We start from the raw sequence: 18,492 nt of genomic DNA on the forward strand, positions 1-18,492 counted from the left end.
ACCAGTATGCTAAATTTTGCAAGGGCTTAAAACAATGAAAAGTTATACAAGGAAAAGGATAATAAATTCATGCTATCTCCAGTATTAGTGTTTGTGCATTTTAAGGATTTAACTCCAATTCAGGAAAGCACCAAGCATGTGCTTATCTTTAAACATGTTCTGAAGTCCATCCTTCTTTAGCAAGGCTATGATTTTGAAAGGTGTGTGTCAATGGGAGTTGGGTGCCTAACTCCTTTTAAGCACTTGCAAAAATCCCATTGCATAGCACTTAAGAAAGTGTTTAAGACCCCTTTTAGTCAACTGAACTTAAGCATGTGCTTTAGGGCTTTGCTGAGTCAGAACCTTATATCAGTTATTTATGGTGCAATGCAGGATGTCAATTTAAACACTAGTGGAAATTGTAAAGTTTAGCATGTCAGCTTATTCCTTTTTGTTCCCTGCATAGCTGTCATTGATTACATAACTGTTCCTTCTTGTATGTGAGTCAGGTTGTACAATATATTGCTTCTGTTGCTGCCGTTAGAATAAAACAGGTTTTTTTTCTGAGTGAAGTAATATAGCTCCACTTCTGTCTGGCTCTTCAGTGGATGGGAGAAACTGAATAAAAATTTAGTGCTTTTTACTTTTTTCAGCAGAATTACAGTTTCTTATTTGACTGTCCCTATTAGTTCCCATACTAAGAAAATGAGAATCCATAATTACAATGATTACGTTAGTTAATTAGCATCACAGGTGTGCATAGTTCTTTATAAACAGTTTAAAATGACAGGCGTGCCCTGTGGAGTTTACCACCCATAATAGAATAAGGGAAATAAAGGGTGGGGGAGAGTTTGTGGGAAGACAATGGGGGATCACAAGATGTCCTCATTATTACATACACATCTTTTTGGTTCCCTTTTATTTTTTAATTTAATATATTAAAATTGTGAACTCTGTCTTTGTGCAACGAAAGCTGGAATGGTTGTTAGTGCAAGAAAGCTAATCCAAAGGAGAAAAAATTGAAGGAGGATAATGTGGTGCTCCTGGTCAGGAAGGATTTTCCATGTTTAAAGGGTTGGTATGGGAAAAGGTGCAAAGCTTATGAGAGACGGAGACAAAGGGTCTGATCCAAAGCACATTGATGTCAGTGAGAGTTTTTTTATTGACTTAGCTGAATCAGGCCCAAAAGGAGCATCAAGGTCAGTTGAGTTGACAGGAGTTGTGGAATCTCCTTCACTGGAGGTTTTCAAAAGGAGTCTGGGTAGCCATCTGTCTTGGGTGATTTAGACATGACACATCCTGCATCTTGGCAGGGACTTAGACTAGATGACCTCTGTAACCCTTTCTAACCCTATGATTCTATGAGAGAAAATGCTGGGAACTGAGGGTAGACTAGAGAGGCAGGACTGTTACAGGATTCGGATTGATTTTAGGAAGGCAATACTAGCCATTTCAAAACACATCCTTTGCCACCTGAGCTATTGAAATGCTTTTTATGCTTCTCCAGTCTGTGTCTACATAATGCTGCTAAAGATGGTCAAAAGCACAGGTGTGTTTTAGGTTTTGTCAGCCCAAGAAAATGTATGCTTTCGTCTGAATTTGTATCCAAAGTCCATTGGATACCTGTTGCTTTACATACAGCTTCAAGAGAAAGGTTACTAGAAGGGGGCTTTAATTACTCTGTCATGCTTTGTTTTCTGGAACTGACTTTTTCCTTTAGCTCAAATAGCTTATTTACAGAGGTCAGTGATGGCAAATTATTACCATTAAGTAATTCACTGTTTTTGTGTATGCTTTATTTGTATCTCATGTAGCCAAGAGGAGGCATATATCCACACACACTCTCACAGAGATTATACTCTCATAGAGAAATATACATATACTACTCCTGGGGGAATTTTGCACCGCAAAATTAAAAATTGTGTGCCAAAAAATGAAAAATTGTGCGCACAATATTTCATAATTCTTCATATTTAGTTTGTCAAAATAACATAGTATAACCACTCCAGTTTCAGTTATTTTGGTAATTTATTTCAAAATACCTGTCAGCAAGCAGGTCTGTAACAATACAGACAACAAAAAAGATTCCCCCAGGAGTAGAGAGTTAAAAAAACCTCTGTGACAACCCAGTTCCTTTTTCTCTGTTATGCTTTTGTTGGGCACCTCAGTCTGGGTGTGTCACACATGCCGGCTGAGCATATCTTCGGGGAAAACTCTGCGCCTGTGGTCTTTTGGTCGATTCTCATTTTTTTGCCCTGCCCCCTGTAGGGTTACCATATAGAGGTTCCCAAACAAAGGATACTGCTGAGAGAAGGGGAAGGCATGGAGGGAGCTGGAGGGGGGAATACAGTGGGAGGGTGCTGGAGCAGTGTGTGTACACTGTGAGGGTTACTTGGGGGAGCTGGAGGGGGCTGTGCGGGGCCCCCCGGCCCAGACACCCACATTCCCTCCCCTCCAGAGCCCAGGAATCCAGAGGAAGAAACAGCCTGATGCTGGTCAGACCGGGCTTGTATGGAGTTTCCTTCACACAGCCTCCTTCCTTCAGGACATGCTGGGAACCGCAGCTGTCAGGAACCCTCCAGCACCCTCTCACCCTCCCCTTCCAATCAGTAGTGTCCTCTATTTTTGAGCTGGGGAGCCTCGCTCTGCAGGTTCCAGCAGTCCCTCGTGGCGGCCAGCAGCTCTGCAGCACCAAATCTGCAGGGAAAAAGTGAAATTCTGTGCAGAACATTAATTCTGTGCAAATTCTGCATCACGCAGTTGTGCAGAATTCCCCCAGGAGTAATACATAAAATCTAAATCTAAATCATAAATCTATACATTCAGAGATGGTATTAAAACAGCAATGCCTGTATGCAATGTAATGTAGGTATTGTTTGTTCATACATAACAATGGGAGAAACATGGAAGGCCTGTTTAAGAGAAATCTGATAGAAAAATGGAGTCATAAATTTTAAAAATGATGATAAAAATAGGAGATTTAGAGAATATACTCTTATGTGGAGATGCAAAACAATCCTGCCACACACACACACCCCCACAAAACTTCAGCAGTAGCCATGAACTTTTAGAAAAAGGAATTAATGTAATATATTCAAACACTATTTATTGCTTCTTCACAAAAAACTAGAATATAGTTCTTCCACTAATGCTGCTCTTTGCAACATAAAGTTAAAAGAACAAAGGCATCTTTTTGTCTGTTCCTCAACTTTGACATGATAGGAGTTTGATTTTCCATTATGATTAAGGCTGCGAGTCTATCATGGAAGTCACGGATTCCGGGACCTCTGGGACTTCTGCAGCAGCTGGTGTGGCTGGCCCTGGGGCCTCCTGAGCAGCTCGGGCAGCCCCTGGGTCAGTTGCACTGGGCGCTGCTGGGGCGGTCTCAGGCCACCATGCCCCCTCTTTCTAGCAGCAGCAGGATTTTGGGTGTGTGAGGGGGCTCAGGGCTGGGGCAGGTGTTTGGGGCATGGGAGGGGGTGAGGACTTGGGTGGCACTTTCCTCGGAGGGCTCCCCGGAAGCGGCGACATGTCCCTCAGCTCCTAGGTGGAGGCGTGGCCAGGCATCTCTGTATGCTGCCTCCACCTGCAGGTGCAGAGTCAGCGCTTGGGGCAGGGGCAGCGCGCGGAGCCCTCCTGGCTGCGCCTCCACCTAGGAGACGAGGGAATTGTCACCACTTCCAGGGAGTCATGCGGAGCCAAGTAGGGAGCCTGCCAGCCCCGCCAAACCCCCTCCCTTCCCAGCAACTGCGAGGATTCCAGGCCACATGCTGTCTCCCGCCTTCCCAAGCACCAGCAGGGATCCTTGGATGCCCCTCCCCTGAGCACCCGTAGCGCCCCTAGGTGCCCCCTCCCCCAAGCACTCCTGGCGCCCCAGGGCCACTCCCTGCCACAAAGCACACAAGATTTAGTCAAGGGTATATAGTACAAGTCATGGACAGGTCAGAGGCTGTGAATTTTTATTTACTGCCCATGACCTGTCCATGACTTTTACTAAAAATACCTGTGACTAAAATGTAGCCTTAATTATAATTCATATCTTGATTTTGATAATCAGTAGCACTTTCATCTACATCTTCATTTAGGCTATCAAAATATGTCAGCTTATCACATGAATCTGTGCAATGCTTTGATAGTGCCCCAGTGTACCAAGATAAGAAATCATAGTTTACTGTGATAACTATAAAAGGTTTTTCATGCCATAAACACATGTTCCTTTAATCATTTATCTTACAGATAACTTATATACATTAATAACAAAGTAAAATAGATATGTAGATCTTATCCTAACAACTGTAGCAAAGGGAAAGAAACCACTTTCAGCATGGTGGTGGGTGTGTTAAAGACAGATGATAGGACATACTCCAAGTCAGTTTTGCATCAGAAATGTAAAAGAAACAATAAGACAGTTTTAGAGTAGCAAGCAGCTAAAAAGGCACCACATGCCATTAAACATTTACATTGTTCACAGCAAAAAGCAACATATGACTTTTGATATTAAAATGGAAATTCATAATCTAGCATTAGGAAGGACTAGCATATGTGGTACAGGTCCTAGAAATAGGGATATCAACATTCCTCCTGTTCTTCTACATGTGGTCTGAGAGCTGGGACATTTTTAATGTTAAAAAAAAAAAAGTTAAATGCTCTTAAAGCAGCAAGCTAGATTTGGGTGAGTGAGTTTGCTCCTAAAGAGAGAGGCAGTGAGGATGGTGGCAGCTAAGGAAGAGAAGTAAACCCCGGGAGGACAATTGCTTGTTAAAACCTGTAGCTACTCAGATTTGTTGTGTCCAAATTAGACCTGAAATGGCAATAGTATACCACTCACCCCTATCCTCGTTAGAAACAAGGAGAACACAATATGTTTACTGCAGAGAGCATAGATGAGTCATGCCTCCCCATACTGGGAGGGCGGGGGGAGGCACAATCTAAAGGAAAGGACACGTGACCACCCCATGTGTCTCCTCTGCCCAGTGACTCTCCCCGCCATGTGTCCTGCCTTGTGCCCAGCGCTCTCCCTGCCACACCAGAGTTAACTGCAGGAGGTTGGGGTGCTCTGTCCTTCTCCTGCTGCGCTTCTCCCCCGCCCCACACAGCACACTGAGCTCTGCTCTCCCTGGCAGCCTGGCAAGGAGCGGTACGGAGCCGCTTCTCACGCAGCTGAAGCTGGCCACTCCAGGTTGCTGTTCTGTGCAGCACAGCAGCTGCCTGAGAGAGCCTGGCTGGGGAGATGGTGGCAGTGGGCTGCCCCCCACCTATGCCCGGCTGCCAGGGACAGGAGCCACGCAAGCTGTAAATGTGCCAGGGGAAAGAGGGGACTGCGGTTCACTCAGCCCCTGTCCCCAGTCGCCGGGCTCAAGCGGGAGGTGACCTGCCACCGCCGCCACCTCCACAGCCAGGCTGTCTCTCAGGCAGCCACCATACTGCACAGAGCAGCAACCCAGAGTGGCTGGCATGAGAAGTGTCTAGTCCCCCACTTCCGCTCCCTGCCTGGGCCTGGCTGCCAGGGACAGAGGCCAAACATGCCAGGGGGAGGCTCAGTGGGAGAAGGACACAGCCCCTCTCCCCCCTCTCTCCCACCCCGGAAGGCCAAGCAGAAATCTCGGGGTGGGGGAGAGGCACTCGACCCTACATGCTCCTTCTATGCATCGTCTATGGCAGAGAGCAAAATAATTAGCAACTAAAAATAATACCAACAAATTATCCACAGCATTCAGGCTTGCAGAATCCAAAAGGCCACACTGCTGCAAGATTAACTATTTGTCTTTACCTTTCTCTGTTTTGGAATCAGTGTGCCTCTGGCCCTCACCAGCTGCTTCCTGCCTTCAGCCATATGTTCTGTCCCAATGGGCACAAGGCAATGCCTTTAATGCTTTACTGGCTGGCTTTTTAAAAGAGGCAAAGATTGCTTTAAGAGGGCTGGCTGGTCTTTTTTTATTTCTTTGTCTTTTAAGTGTTGTTTTCTTAGTGCATCCACATGAACTGCTCTGCTCTCCTGGTTTTAGAGGGTGCTGTGCAAGGTTTGTTAGGTAAGGTGTTGCCCATCTTTAATTGCAGTACAAATGATGATTGAAGAGCATTTGCTTTTTAGAAATTCCTACAATATCACTCACAGTGAAATACAACAAGCACATTTTTTCCAGTTACTTTAGCATAGTCTTTAAATGTGTACATTTTCTCTAAAGTTAAAAAAGAGAGTAAAATAAATAGAAAATAATAAATGTGAGAATTTTGCCATTCACTTCAGTAGGAGTAGGCTCAGTATGGTATGCATTATTGACTTTACTGTGATTGCTGGTTTACCTATGTAAATATGTATTTTCAAGACTTCTGAAAATACCTTTGACTCTCATGACACATGTAAATGGCTAGCTGGATCCTTGCCTACCGTTTGTGTGTACAATTACCTGACTTTCACACACAATTGCATGCATAAATGTATGCATGAACTTATGCGTGGACCCCTGCTTTTCTTTTTGGAACTTTGGCCCTATGAAGTATGGCAAGCTTCAGCTTGGAAGGTATTAATGTATTCAAAAGATAAACCCTGAATATGATTCACTAGTAATGCTAGTTACAGAGTTTTTAATTACATTCTGTATATTATGGCTTATGGGGGATAATAACCGAATAATTTTGAGCAACCAGATCAGAGATTTGTTTTTAAGAGAAAGTATGTTGAAATCAAAAGGGAGTTGTATTCATATTAATATGAGCAGGGTTAATTCAGTTACATTGTTCTGGTGTCTTTTTCAACAGTAATATATGCATTTTAGCCTTTTAGTTATTGCAAAGTAATATGTTTTTATTGTGTGAACTATTCTAGTTGTTTATCTATTTTGTGTGGATACTAATAAATGTCTTTTTTCTCCTTTAGATCAAAAAGGTTGCCATATATTTGTGTCGGAATAACACTATTCAAACAATGGAAGAGCTTCTTTTTGAACTGCAGCAGACCGATCCAGTAAACCCTATTGTCCAGCATTGTGATAATCCACCTTTTTACCGCTTTACTGCCAGCAACAAGCCCTCAGCTGTTGCTTCTGGTATGAGCTAAATATTATTATTTCAGCTATGACTTTATACCTGTTTTTTAGTCTCAGTCTCTTTGTTCAGTTCAGTTCTGGAATACAAATAAATAATAATGACACGTATAAGTCACAGCACCTACTAGCGTGGCTGCATGCTCTGCAAACCACATGCACTGAATGACGGGTTCATTTAGTTGTTCTCTCTCGTGCAGCCTACTATAGTGCTTCTCTAGAACTCAGCAGGATCTTGGTGAGACTGAGCTTGAGATCTGGTGTATGTCATAGGGTCATGTTCTCTTTGACCACCTTGTTCTGAAAGTTGCAGTAGACTTTCAAAACTAGGACTGCAACACAGTTAAGGTGCTAGCTTGTCAATAAATCGGTGCTGGGGAATGCCTGCTGTGATCATGGGATTGCTGGTCGCACACTGTTCTGTAATATTAATGATAGAAGAACCAATTCAAATAAATGATGAACTGCACCAAACCCTGACAGCATCTTTTTAAACTGGTAACGAACAGGGAACACAAATTTACAGGACATGCAAGATTCTGGGAACTCACTTTTTTTAGGATGTGAAACAAGACCCTAAAACACATGTACATGTTGCATGGATATGAATGTGTGTGTAGTATATGCATAATGACCAATTTTACTGTGGCCTTTGACATAAATCTAAAGTTAAAGTTTTTTATTGTCATTTTGGTATGAAAGAAAAGCAGCTCATGAAAAGACTATGTATATTTGTATGCGTATGGAATTTAATGGGTGTGCTTGTTGTCATCTCACATACAGGAACTACCTCTAGCAGTAATACTGTTGTAGCTGGCCAAGACAGTTTTCCTGATATAGAGGAGAGCAGGATGGTGAAGGAAACTGATGAAAGGTTTGTAATCTGTTTCTCCAAAATGTGCACATTTAAAAAAAAGGTTTTAAGGGCCAGATTGACATCAGCTCATGTCAATCAACCAAGCTCCATTGACTTCAGTGGAGCCACACTGATGTAGACTGGCTGATGATCTGTCTGACCAGGAGCATTGTTTTTATCCCAGGAGGAATGTTTTTAAATAGTCATTCAGGAAAGCAGTAAAAGCAGGCTGCAGAATCTCCTGTTTCAAAAAGTTGATTAGTAACATAAGCCTAATATTGTAGGTATAGCCTAGGTATGTGTGACACCTAAATTGAGCAATTTGTGCTACCTAGCTCATGTTGTAGGAACCAACTGGACAAGAGAAAGAGAAGTGGGGGAATCTACTGAAAAAAAGAATTTTAAAATCTTTTAAAAATATTGGGTTTGATCCCATACTCTTTTAATCCATGAAGAGAGGATAAAAATCTGTGTGCAGATCAGTGTTCCTGACTGTGCAAAGAAGCTCAGTATCACTCTTCCTTTTTAGGATGAGGTGGCAGATATTGGAAGGACCATTTTCTACATCTGAAAAATATTCTGCCCAGCAATCCTGAGTCACTTAATATATTTCCAGCCTTCTGTATCTTTCATTTCTTAAAAAGAAAAGGAGTACTTGTGGCACCTTAGAGACTAACCAATTTATTAGAGCATAAGCTTTCGTGAGCTACAGCTCACTTCCAAGTGAGCTGTAGCTCACGAAAGCTTATGCTCTAATAAATTGGTTAGTCTCTAAGGTGCCACAAGTACTCCTTTTCTTTTTGCGAATACAGACTAACACGGCTGTTACTCTGAAACCTTTCATTTCTTACTGTATGTATATAATCTTGATAAATTGGAAGACTGGGCTATAGACAACAAAATGAAATTCAGCAAAGACAAATGTAAGGTGCTACACTTAGAGAAGAAAAGCCAACTTCACAAATACAGAATGGGGGATAACTGGCTTGATAACAGCACTGCTGAGAAGGATCTGGGAGTTGTTGTAGAACACAGCATTGTGAAGCTGTTGTAAAAAAAGCAAATGCAATTTTAGGTTGCATTAACAGAGGCATAGAACGCAAGTCACAGGAGGTGATAGTACTGCTCAACTCGGCACTAGTTAGGCCTCAGCTGGAGTACTGTGTTCAATTTTGGTCATCAGTGTATAGAAAGGATGTAGAGAAACTGGAAAGGACTCAGAGGTGAGCAACAAAGATGATCATAGGGATGGAATGCAAGCCATACAAGCAAAGGCTGAAGGAACTGGGTATGTTTAGTTTGGAAAAGAGGAGATTGAGGGGGAATATGATAGCTGCCATAAAAAAGATGGAGAAAAGTTGTTGTCTCTTGCCACAAAGGGCAGGACAAGAGGCAATAGGTTCAAACTACAGCATAGTAGATTTAGATTAAATCTCAGAAAAAACTTCCTAACAGTAAGAACAGTAGGACAATGAAACAGACTGCCTAGGGAGGTTGTAGAAGCTCCTTCGCTGGAGGTTTTCAAAAGGAGACTGGATAGCCATCTGTCTTGGATGGTTTACACACAACAAATCTTGCATCTTGGCAGGGGGCAAGACTAGATGCCCTTTGTAGTCCCTACTAACCCTATGATTAAAGCACCCATTAAAGCAGATTACAAAACAGTAGAGTCACAAGTTAAAGGGGCACACCATTTTCAGTACCACAGAAAAGTCTATTTTCTTTTTCTTACTAAATCCCTTTTCTCTTTAGACGGGAAATACGAATGAGCTGCAATAACGTCAGTGAAGGTCCCCATTGATGTTGAATTAGTTTATGGTTCTTGATGTCCACTAGCATCATTTCAAAGTCCCATTTTCCACTGGATCAGGGCTCAAATGAGCAAGAACAACCAGCTCAGAGATCTTCTCCTGTAGTTCCCCTCTTTATAACCACTTTGAACTATTTCTTTGTTAGGTCTTATAAATATAAGAGGTTGCCATTTTCTCAGCTCAATCTCTTAGTTTCTCTATAGAGTAAGGTTGGTTAGGCATTCAGATGTCATGCTGTGGAGCATGGTATAAAAACTTCATATAACAGAGAGTGTGCCAAAAACTGATAAAGGTCTCAGAGTAGGGAGCAAAAAGATGCTGTGTGTGAGCAAAAAGAAAATAAACCTCTTTGCCTTTGGGTGTCCTTCTTATTTTTCCCTACAAAAATGTTTATAGGTGTATTGTATTAAATTGGTTTTTTTTTAAATGGCGAAGCAAACAACTGATACAACATTTTTCATTATGTGCCCCAGTTGTAACCTGCCAGCAATTTCACAGTGTCCTGTCTCTCACAAAATGTAGATATGGCCAAACCAATTTTTCAGTAGTAGTGTGCTGTGATACTTTTGTATTCTTATGTCTGATTTTGTAAGCAAGTAGTTTTTAAGTGAGGTAGAACTTGGGAGTATGCAAGACAAATCAGACTCCTGAAAGGGATACAGTAGTCAGGAAAGGTTGAGAGCCACTGCTATATTTAAATGCACAGATGTAGAATTGTTCTTAGTGTTCTCTTTGTCATTTGTCTCTTTGTCTCTTGTAGTCATTTTTTTTAAATAATAAGGTGACCAGAGCAGATGTTGTGGATAACTTCGTCTCCAACAATCATTGTTCTTTAAATATGTTTATGATAAAAAAATTCTACAGTAAGTAATAGAAGTTTTGCCACCTGCTCTCATAATCACAGGCCTGTTTTAGAATAACTAAGTAGAAAATATTCTATAATGAAACTAAGTAGAAAATATTCTAGTTTTTGTGTTGAAGACACAATATCACATAAAAGGAAACCCTGAGTAATGTGTAAAATGCCATTTACTTGTCTAGAAATTTTTTTGATCTGGCACAATGTCATCATGCTGCACCATAGCTTTTCAAGGTGATGTTGCATTGTGTCTTGTCTTGTGATGTGATTTCTTTCTCTGACATCATAATACTGTATTGTTTTGATATCAATGTGTTTGGATGTTATATTGTGACAGTTATGTGTTTTTATTGTCAGCATCTGTTACATGGTTTTCAAAGTGACCGCTTTCTCTTATTTGCAGTCTGTCTAGCTATATTCTTACTGAGTTCAGATGAGGATAGAATTTGACATTGTGCATTTCTTCATATGTGTTTTCCCCTCAAAATATATCTTTTAGTACACTTTTCAGGGATTTTTTAAAGACTGCCACAATAATATGCTAAAACAACGAGGAGTCCTTGTGGCACCTTAAAGACTAACAAATTTATTTGGGCATAAGCTTTCTTGGGCTAAAACCCACTTCATCAGCTGCATGGAGTGAAAAATACAGTGAGCAGAATATATATTCTAGCACATGAAAAAATGGGAGTTGCCTTACCAAGTGGGGGGTCAGAGCTAATGAGCCAATTTTCCCTCCCTTGGTATTCACCCCTTCTTGTCAACTATTGAGAATACGCCACTTCTACCTTAATTGAATTGGCTCATTAGCACTGACCCCCACTTGGTAAGGCAACTCCCATCTTTTCAGAATTTTATTTAGGTTGCAAAGTCAAGTACTTAAAAGTAGGAAATACCATGCTTAAGGTGGTCCTTGAAAATTTGGTTGGAGTGAGCATTTACTACAGTGGTTTGCTTTGTCTAAATAAAGCATTTAATGAAGATTTTTCTTGTATTTCAAGGTTCAGTAATGTAATCAGAGCACACAGTCGACTAGAATCAAGGTACAGTAATAGCTCTGGCGGATCTTACGATGATGATAAAAGTAAGTGCTGACATTCCATTTTATGCAATTTCTTGGGTGTATTGGTGGGAAAGGAAATGTTTCTTGTGACTTGAAGAGAACACCTGATAAAGCTGTCTGTATAGTCTAGACACAGCATAGGAAGCTATCATTCCAGTGGCTTTCTGTGTCACCTTATTACCTTTAAACTGATCTTATAGATAATTCCTTTTGCTAGCTCAGGACTCAGTAGGCAGAGGCAGAGCTTCATTGGAATGGGGAAAGTGAGATACCATGCAAGCAGCAGCACTTGGGTGGGGGCATTTTCGCTTCGAAAATTATAACACTTCTAGGGGCACTATTGGGAACACACCAAGCATCAGGATTTACCACATCAGTGTAACAGAAGTAACCAGCACTCTCCCTTAGTACCTGGAGATGGGGAGCACCAAGACATCTCATGTCAGCAAATCATACCCCATCCCTTCCATTCCCCACTACCTGCAACTTAATTCTGGCTCCACACTTGTGTTGGGGGAAAAGTAAAAAGGGCTCGTTGTGTCTGTCACCCGCGCATACCTACTCTAAACTGACCATAAATTGGCCCTTGGTATTTATCTAGTAAAGAATATCAAGAAACACCTGGTATTTCAGTTATTTACTAAATTATGTTTGGCATTTGGGAAGTCTGGTAGTATGAATTCATTTTTGCAATGGTCTGTAAAGAGGCTGATACACTGATTTCATTTAAAGCCTAAACTGCATCTTAGAAAGGCCAGTCCTTTATACAGTCCCTTATTCCTGCCTGATAAAAAAACCACCAAGGTGAATCAATGATATGGCTCTGGTCATACAGTACTGTCTGGTTCAACATGAATAATAAATGTAATAATGTTTTATATCTTCTGTTTGTCCAAATGAAATTCTTTTGACTATATTTTTCATAATAAAAAATAGGAAACTTATCAAATGTAATGTAATAACCTATTTTGATTATTTTAAAATATACAAATAGTTCCTTTTGCATGATTGTGAACAAATAGAAAACCAGTAAATATTTATACAACATTAATTAATAAAATAAATATTCTGCAACATACTCAACCTACATTTTGCTGCAATTTTCCTTCCCTTGTGTGGCTTGCTAGTGCTGAATTCTTCAGCAAATTGACAGTTCTGCTGCAAAGGTTAATTAATGCAGCAGTGTTCATGTGATTTTAATGAACTATGTTCCAATACAGAACAACGTTAATACGTTGAAATGCTTTCTCTACAACACGGGCTTTGGGCAAAGTAGTTTCAGAGGAATAGCAGCTTGCCTGGGATTACATGATGAGTGAGTTGCAGAACCAGTAATCAAATCTAGGAGTCCTGACTCCCAGTCACTGATGTAACTCCCTCTCTTCCTAGTACTGTTCTGCTGGAGGTTGGGTGGCTCCTAGCAGTATGTCTTTGATTTACAGGCCATCACAAACCTCTCCCAAAGACTACACTGAATACAAACATAGGGGCTGGAGATGGGTTTGATTGTAGAGGTGGGTGGGTGAGCAAGAGAAGCACTGGGTGTGTGTGTATGTGATTGCAGGTTTTGAACCTGGGTCTGTAAGTCTCCAGGCAGCGTGCAGACTACTGCCGTCATCCAGCAGCTCACTGGCACTCATGACAAAGGAGGCTATCAGAGCTCTAGCTCACGAAGCGCTCTGCCCATTAAGTTCCTGATAGGGGGAGACATGTGGCCCAACTGATTGTCTTGGCCACACTACTTAAACCAGAATGAGACACAGGAAGTTGTCTGAGTCACTAGGTGGATCCCTGGCTGGTTGCCTGCCACTTTGGACCTTGAGTCCTGAGCCCTTCCTACCTGCCTATTCCTGCCCTCCTTATCCCAGATTCTCCTCTGCTCCTGGTTTCTGCTTTCCTGTCTTGCTCCAGATCCCTGATCCTCTGCCCTATTCTTGACTCCAACTCTGGCTTGACTTTTGACTTTGACTCCAAATTGACCATTGGCTTGACTCTTGAATCCACCCACATGCCACTCCTTACAGCATGGGCCTGAGAGAAAGTCAAGAGATCAGAGATACAGTTACAGTAAACTAAGATGATAGTTATAGCATCATATAAAATCCCCAAAACATCTTGCTAGTTTTAAGTGGGGGAGAGGCAAATCAAAGTCTTAATTAAGAAAAGTGAGAGTCTCCATAGGTCTGTCTCCTCAAGTCATGTCTGTGACTGAAGATCCCTGTTTTTATCTGCAAGCTTTAAAACTACATAATTATTGGGACAAGGTTTCCTTCTGACAAATATCAAGATGTAAAGTATATGCTTTAAACCAGGGGTGGGCAAACTCCGGCCCATGTCAGGCCCATCAGACATTTTAATTTGGTCCTTGAGCTCCCATCAGGGAGCGGGGTCAGGGGCTTGCCCCACGCCACATGGCTCCTGAAAGCAGTGTCATGTCCCCCTCTGGCTCCTACACATAAGGGCAACCAGGGGGCTCCGTACGCTGCCCCCACCCCAAGTGCTGGCTCTGCAGCTCCCATTGGCTAGGAGCAGGGGCAGCACCTCCAGACGGGGCAGCGTGCAGAGCTGCCTGGCCACATCTCTGTGTAGGAGCTGGAGGGAAGACATGCCGCTGCTTCCGGGAGCTGCTTGAAGTAAGCGCTGCACAGAGTCTGCACCCCGACGCTCTCCTGTGCCCCAGCCCCAGCCCTGATCCCCCTCCGAACCCCTCGGTCCCAGCCCGGAGCACCCTCCTGCACCCCAAACCCCTCATCCCCAGCCCGAACCCAGAGACCACACCCCTAGCCAGATCCCTCACCCCCATGAACCCCAACCCCCTGCCCCAGCCCAGAGCCCCCTCGCCCACATCCCTACCTGCTGCCCCAGCATGGAGCCCCCTCCCGCACCCTGAACCCTTCATTTCTGACCTCACCCTGGAACCTGCACCCCCAGGCCAGATCCCGTACCCCCTCCCACACCCCAACCCCCTGCCTCAGTCTGGAGACCCTTCCCATACTCTGAGCCCCTCTGCTCTACCCCCAGCCCGCAGCTCCCTCCTGCATCCCAAACCCCTCATCCCTGGCCCCACCCCAGAGCCCGCAGCTCTAGCCGGAGCCCTCACCCCCTCCCTCATCCCAAACCTCTGCCCCAGCCTGGGGCCACCTCCCACACCCTGAACTCCTCATTTCTGGCCCCATCCCAGAGCCCACACCCCCAGCCGGAGTCCTCACCCCCTCCCACACCCCAGTCCCCAATTTTGTGAGCATTCATGGCCCACCATACAATTTCCATACCCAGATGTAACCCTCAGGCCAAAAAGTTTGCCCACCCCTGCTTTAAACGGAGGTGCCTAGATACTCATTTAGAGTTCGAGTGTGACATTTAGCCACATCTCTAAGTAGATGGGCCAATCCTTCTTTCTGCTCTCCATCATGCAGGCCAAGTGGCACAAGTTCCTTTATGATGATGCAGCCTGCTCCCTTTAGCATGCCTAGCCAGCTGTGCAAGCTTATGTAGAGGGGTTCTTTGTCATGGTCTGCTCTCCTCCCCTTCCTGCCCCAGGTTGTATGCTTAAGGGCACATGCAGGGAGTAGTCTCTGTACCCCTCTGGGCACAGAGGCTATGGGTTTTCTGGACCTTTGTGCAGGGATCTTAGGTGAGGGGGTGAAAGGCTTCTTGTGCTTCTTACATAAATATTCACCCAGGGGTCCCACACGCACTCTCCCAAGAACCAGGGACAATCTTGACTTTAATATAGATTTAATAGAATAGTTATTGTACTGTATATTAAATAGATTATTGAATAATAATAAATCATAGCTATATAGTGCTTTTCATGTGCAAAGCACTTGGCAAACATTAATAAATTATCACAAGTTCTTATAAGGCAAATAAGTGATATTTCTGTATATTTAGAGATAAATATCTTGTTTTTTAATGTAACAACAGCTTCTCACTAAACCTAAACTAAATAGATATTTGAGAAGCTTAATAAATATTTAATCCCTATTGTAAATATTGTATCACACTGAAGATATTTTTCACATTCCTTATTTCCTCCTCTTAATTCAGCAGATTTAATTTTTGGCTTCTTCATAGCATCACTCAGCAGGGCACCTGCTGATAGTTACAAGAATGTGTCACTGGTAGAGGGCCCTGTACAACAGATGCCTTGCCATGGCAGTTATGTTGGCTGAACTTTACTCTCATTTTTTAGGAGAGAGTCCATTGCTTGGTGATTTGTGATCTGGATCCTAAGCTACTAAAAAATGACACAAGGAATTCAGCTGCAGCCTATAAAATTCAGTGCTGCCTGCTTGGACTCTATGTTACATTTTCAGCATAGTGAAGGAGGAATTAAGCATCCTTCACTTGTTATTGCAAACTCATGTCCTCTCGCCAAATATTCTGAACTGAATTTAGCATGCACATTGTTTTAGATACTAGATAATAAAACTATTTGGTTTTTAAGTCATTACAGACTAAAGCATGTTTTAATATTTTACCATGCAGATGATCCTGTTTCTCCATATACTAGCTGGCTGTTGAATATTGTGGAGACCAAACAGCCACAACCCTTGCCAATGCCTTACAATGGAGGATGCTGGGCACCACTTGTTGACTACCTCCCAGAAACTGTCACGCCACGGGGACCCCTTCATAGGTGAGCAGTACTGAAATAAGTCTCCGCTAATTAGATAATTGGTCAAGCACTTAGGAAAAATCACTAATACATTTTACTGCTTCCCAACATTTCAGTGTTAAATCAAAAGGCCTTGCAATTCTAGTGCCTTGTTAAAACTGTACCTTGTTTACTTTGCATGTGATCATATATACTGGTAGGAATTTGATTAAAGCAACCATACCTGATTGACAGAAGCTGAACATTGTCATTCCCAAACCTAACAGACTGTTATTTGTAGCACTTTTTTGTGCTATTCTAATTTTGCTATACATATGCTAGAACTCCTCTTTTACATAATCTACATTGACATTAATAATATTATTTTCAATAATAATACTTAACAGCTAAGTACAGTGACTTTAAGTATTGTGATATCTTTTTGACATTAATAACATTCAAAAGGAAGCTTAATTTTGGAAAATGCTGAGGATTTTGTGACTTCTCCAGTATAGCTTTGTATCAATTCATTTTTCTTGCTATATGTTCCATGTACTATGATAATTTATGGCAAAAGCTGGTCAATAGCACTTCTGTGACTGTCTTCATAATTTATCATTTCTTTTATCATTATTAATGTTGTTTTTAGTATTGCTACTTCTTTAAATAATGGTTTGGGTGTAGAAACTCGGGACCTAGTAAACGTTAGCAGTGACTCGCAGAGCCAGCCAGTGTGCAGGCTTCCTGCCTCTGCCAGTGGGCCTCAGTTCACCTGTATCAAACCTGCTACATTCTAGTCCAGGGCTTCTTTTGAGTGCTGAATGGCGATCATGCTGAACTATACCAAACTGTATGTTGGATTAGTAATGAAAACAAGACGGGAAACTAGGATAAGACCATCAAACTAGTTTCACTTGGGATCCAGGTCAGGGTTTGAATTTCATTCCCCAGAGCTGAAAGGCTAGTGCATTAACCCATGTCTTACCAATTCTCATGTGATTGCATAGCATATTACTGTTGTCCAGCTCCCAGAATAAGTTTTTCAACTGATTTTGTGATTTCATTTATTAGGTGCAATATTGCTGTTATTTTCATGACTGAGATGGTAGTGGATCACAGTGTGAGAGAAGATTGGGCCCTTCACCTCCCTTTATTACTTCACGCTCTTTTCTTAGGTAAGACCAATACAACAGGAATTAAAACATGGGTATACTCCAATACCATTAGTCAAACTGAAGCTGTGGAGTTAGCTAATGTATTTTTTCTTTGCCTGCCCCTCCATAGCTATGTTTACAGCCATCATTCGTATTTTGTTACATCAGTTCTTGAAACTAAAATTGATCAGCTGGAATGCTGGAATGTTGTGGCTGCAGCATTCTTTATCACACCTCACAATACGCTGAATTTTTTGTGGCCTTTTTTCCCCCACTTTACTTTATTAGTTGATCATTTTGGGGTTCTCATAAGCAGAAATGTTTAGCATACTAGAGTAATTAGGAAGTGTATAGGCATTATCCAATTCATGTGGTTGATACATACTTTCTGTATGTCATTAGAATAGCAAGACATATGGAATGAACTCATAATAAGTAGTGGTCTCAGTCCAATTCTCAGTGGATCAATGTCCACATTCCAAAACCCATGACCATAATTGCAACTAATTTCCACCCTTATTGTCAGCACAGACAGCAAGGATTGAATGGCCATGGAGGCTGAGCTAGAGATTATAGCACATTTATAGAACAATGGGGGAAGTACATGAATCAAGAAAAGTACTTCTAGCTCCATTGTGGTCACTCTGGTACTTTTCACAAGCACTAACAGGCAGAAAAAATCCAGAAAGAGAAATCAGAGTTTCATTAGAGGTCTATCCAGATTTAAAAGGATATAATTCCTCTTTATAAAATGGATGTCATGGTAAAATTACCATTCATGCCACTTTCCTCTTCTCTCTCTCTCTGACTTTCATAGAATATTATATAAAATATCTATCTTTTGTATTATTCCCAAGCAATTTACAAAGACAGACTTAAAATGTTTTATAGGCAGCATCAAAATGTAGGCTTAAAAACAAAAATGGATTCAGCTTTTCAGACTCAGTTGGGAGCTGACTCCCCAAAAATAGTGAAAAGTGGCTGAAAGGAAAAAGACTCTGTAACATCAGTCTTGTGTGGACAAAACAAATAGCCAGCAACTGGTGAACTGATAGAACGGCTGACGAATTATAGTTGTAGCAGTTCTGAAAAACAGGTGGGCCTTTGTAGTTAGAAATGTATTAGTA

At 42.0% G+C, this 18,492-nt stretch overlaps 1 protein-coding gene across 3 annotated transcripts in view; it reads left to right on the plus strand.

The window, feature by feature from the left end:
* The window catches only part of FRY (FRY microtubule binding protein), a 320,853-nt gene that overhangs the window by 211,935 nt on the left and 90,426 nt on the right, over positions 1–18,492 (plus strand). For all 3 annotated transcript variants that reach the window (XM_084635515.1, XM_084635516.1, XM_084635517.1), the window contains exons 34-38: positions 6,857–7,025; positions 7,806–7,896; positions 11,550–11,632; positions 16,103–16,253; positions 17,283–17,386. In XM_084635515.1, coding sequence (XP_084491641.1) covers positions 6,857–7,025; positions 7,806–7,896; positions 11,550–11,632; positions 16,103–16,253; positions 17,283–17,386 — 598 coding nt within the window. The remainder of the gene's footprint in view (positions 1–6,856; positions 7,026–7,805; positions 7,897–11,549; positions 11,633–16,102; positions 16,254–17,282; positions 17,387–18,492) is intronic.

This window comes from Lepidochelys olivacea (assembly GCF_965140295.1).
Source record: "Lepidochelys olivacea isolate rLepOli2 genome assembly, chromosome: 1".
NCBI classification, from domain to species: domain Eukaryota; kingdom Metazoa; phylum Chordata; order Testudines; family Cheloniidae; genus Lepidochelys; species Lepidochelys olivacea.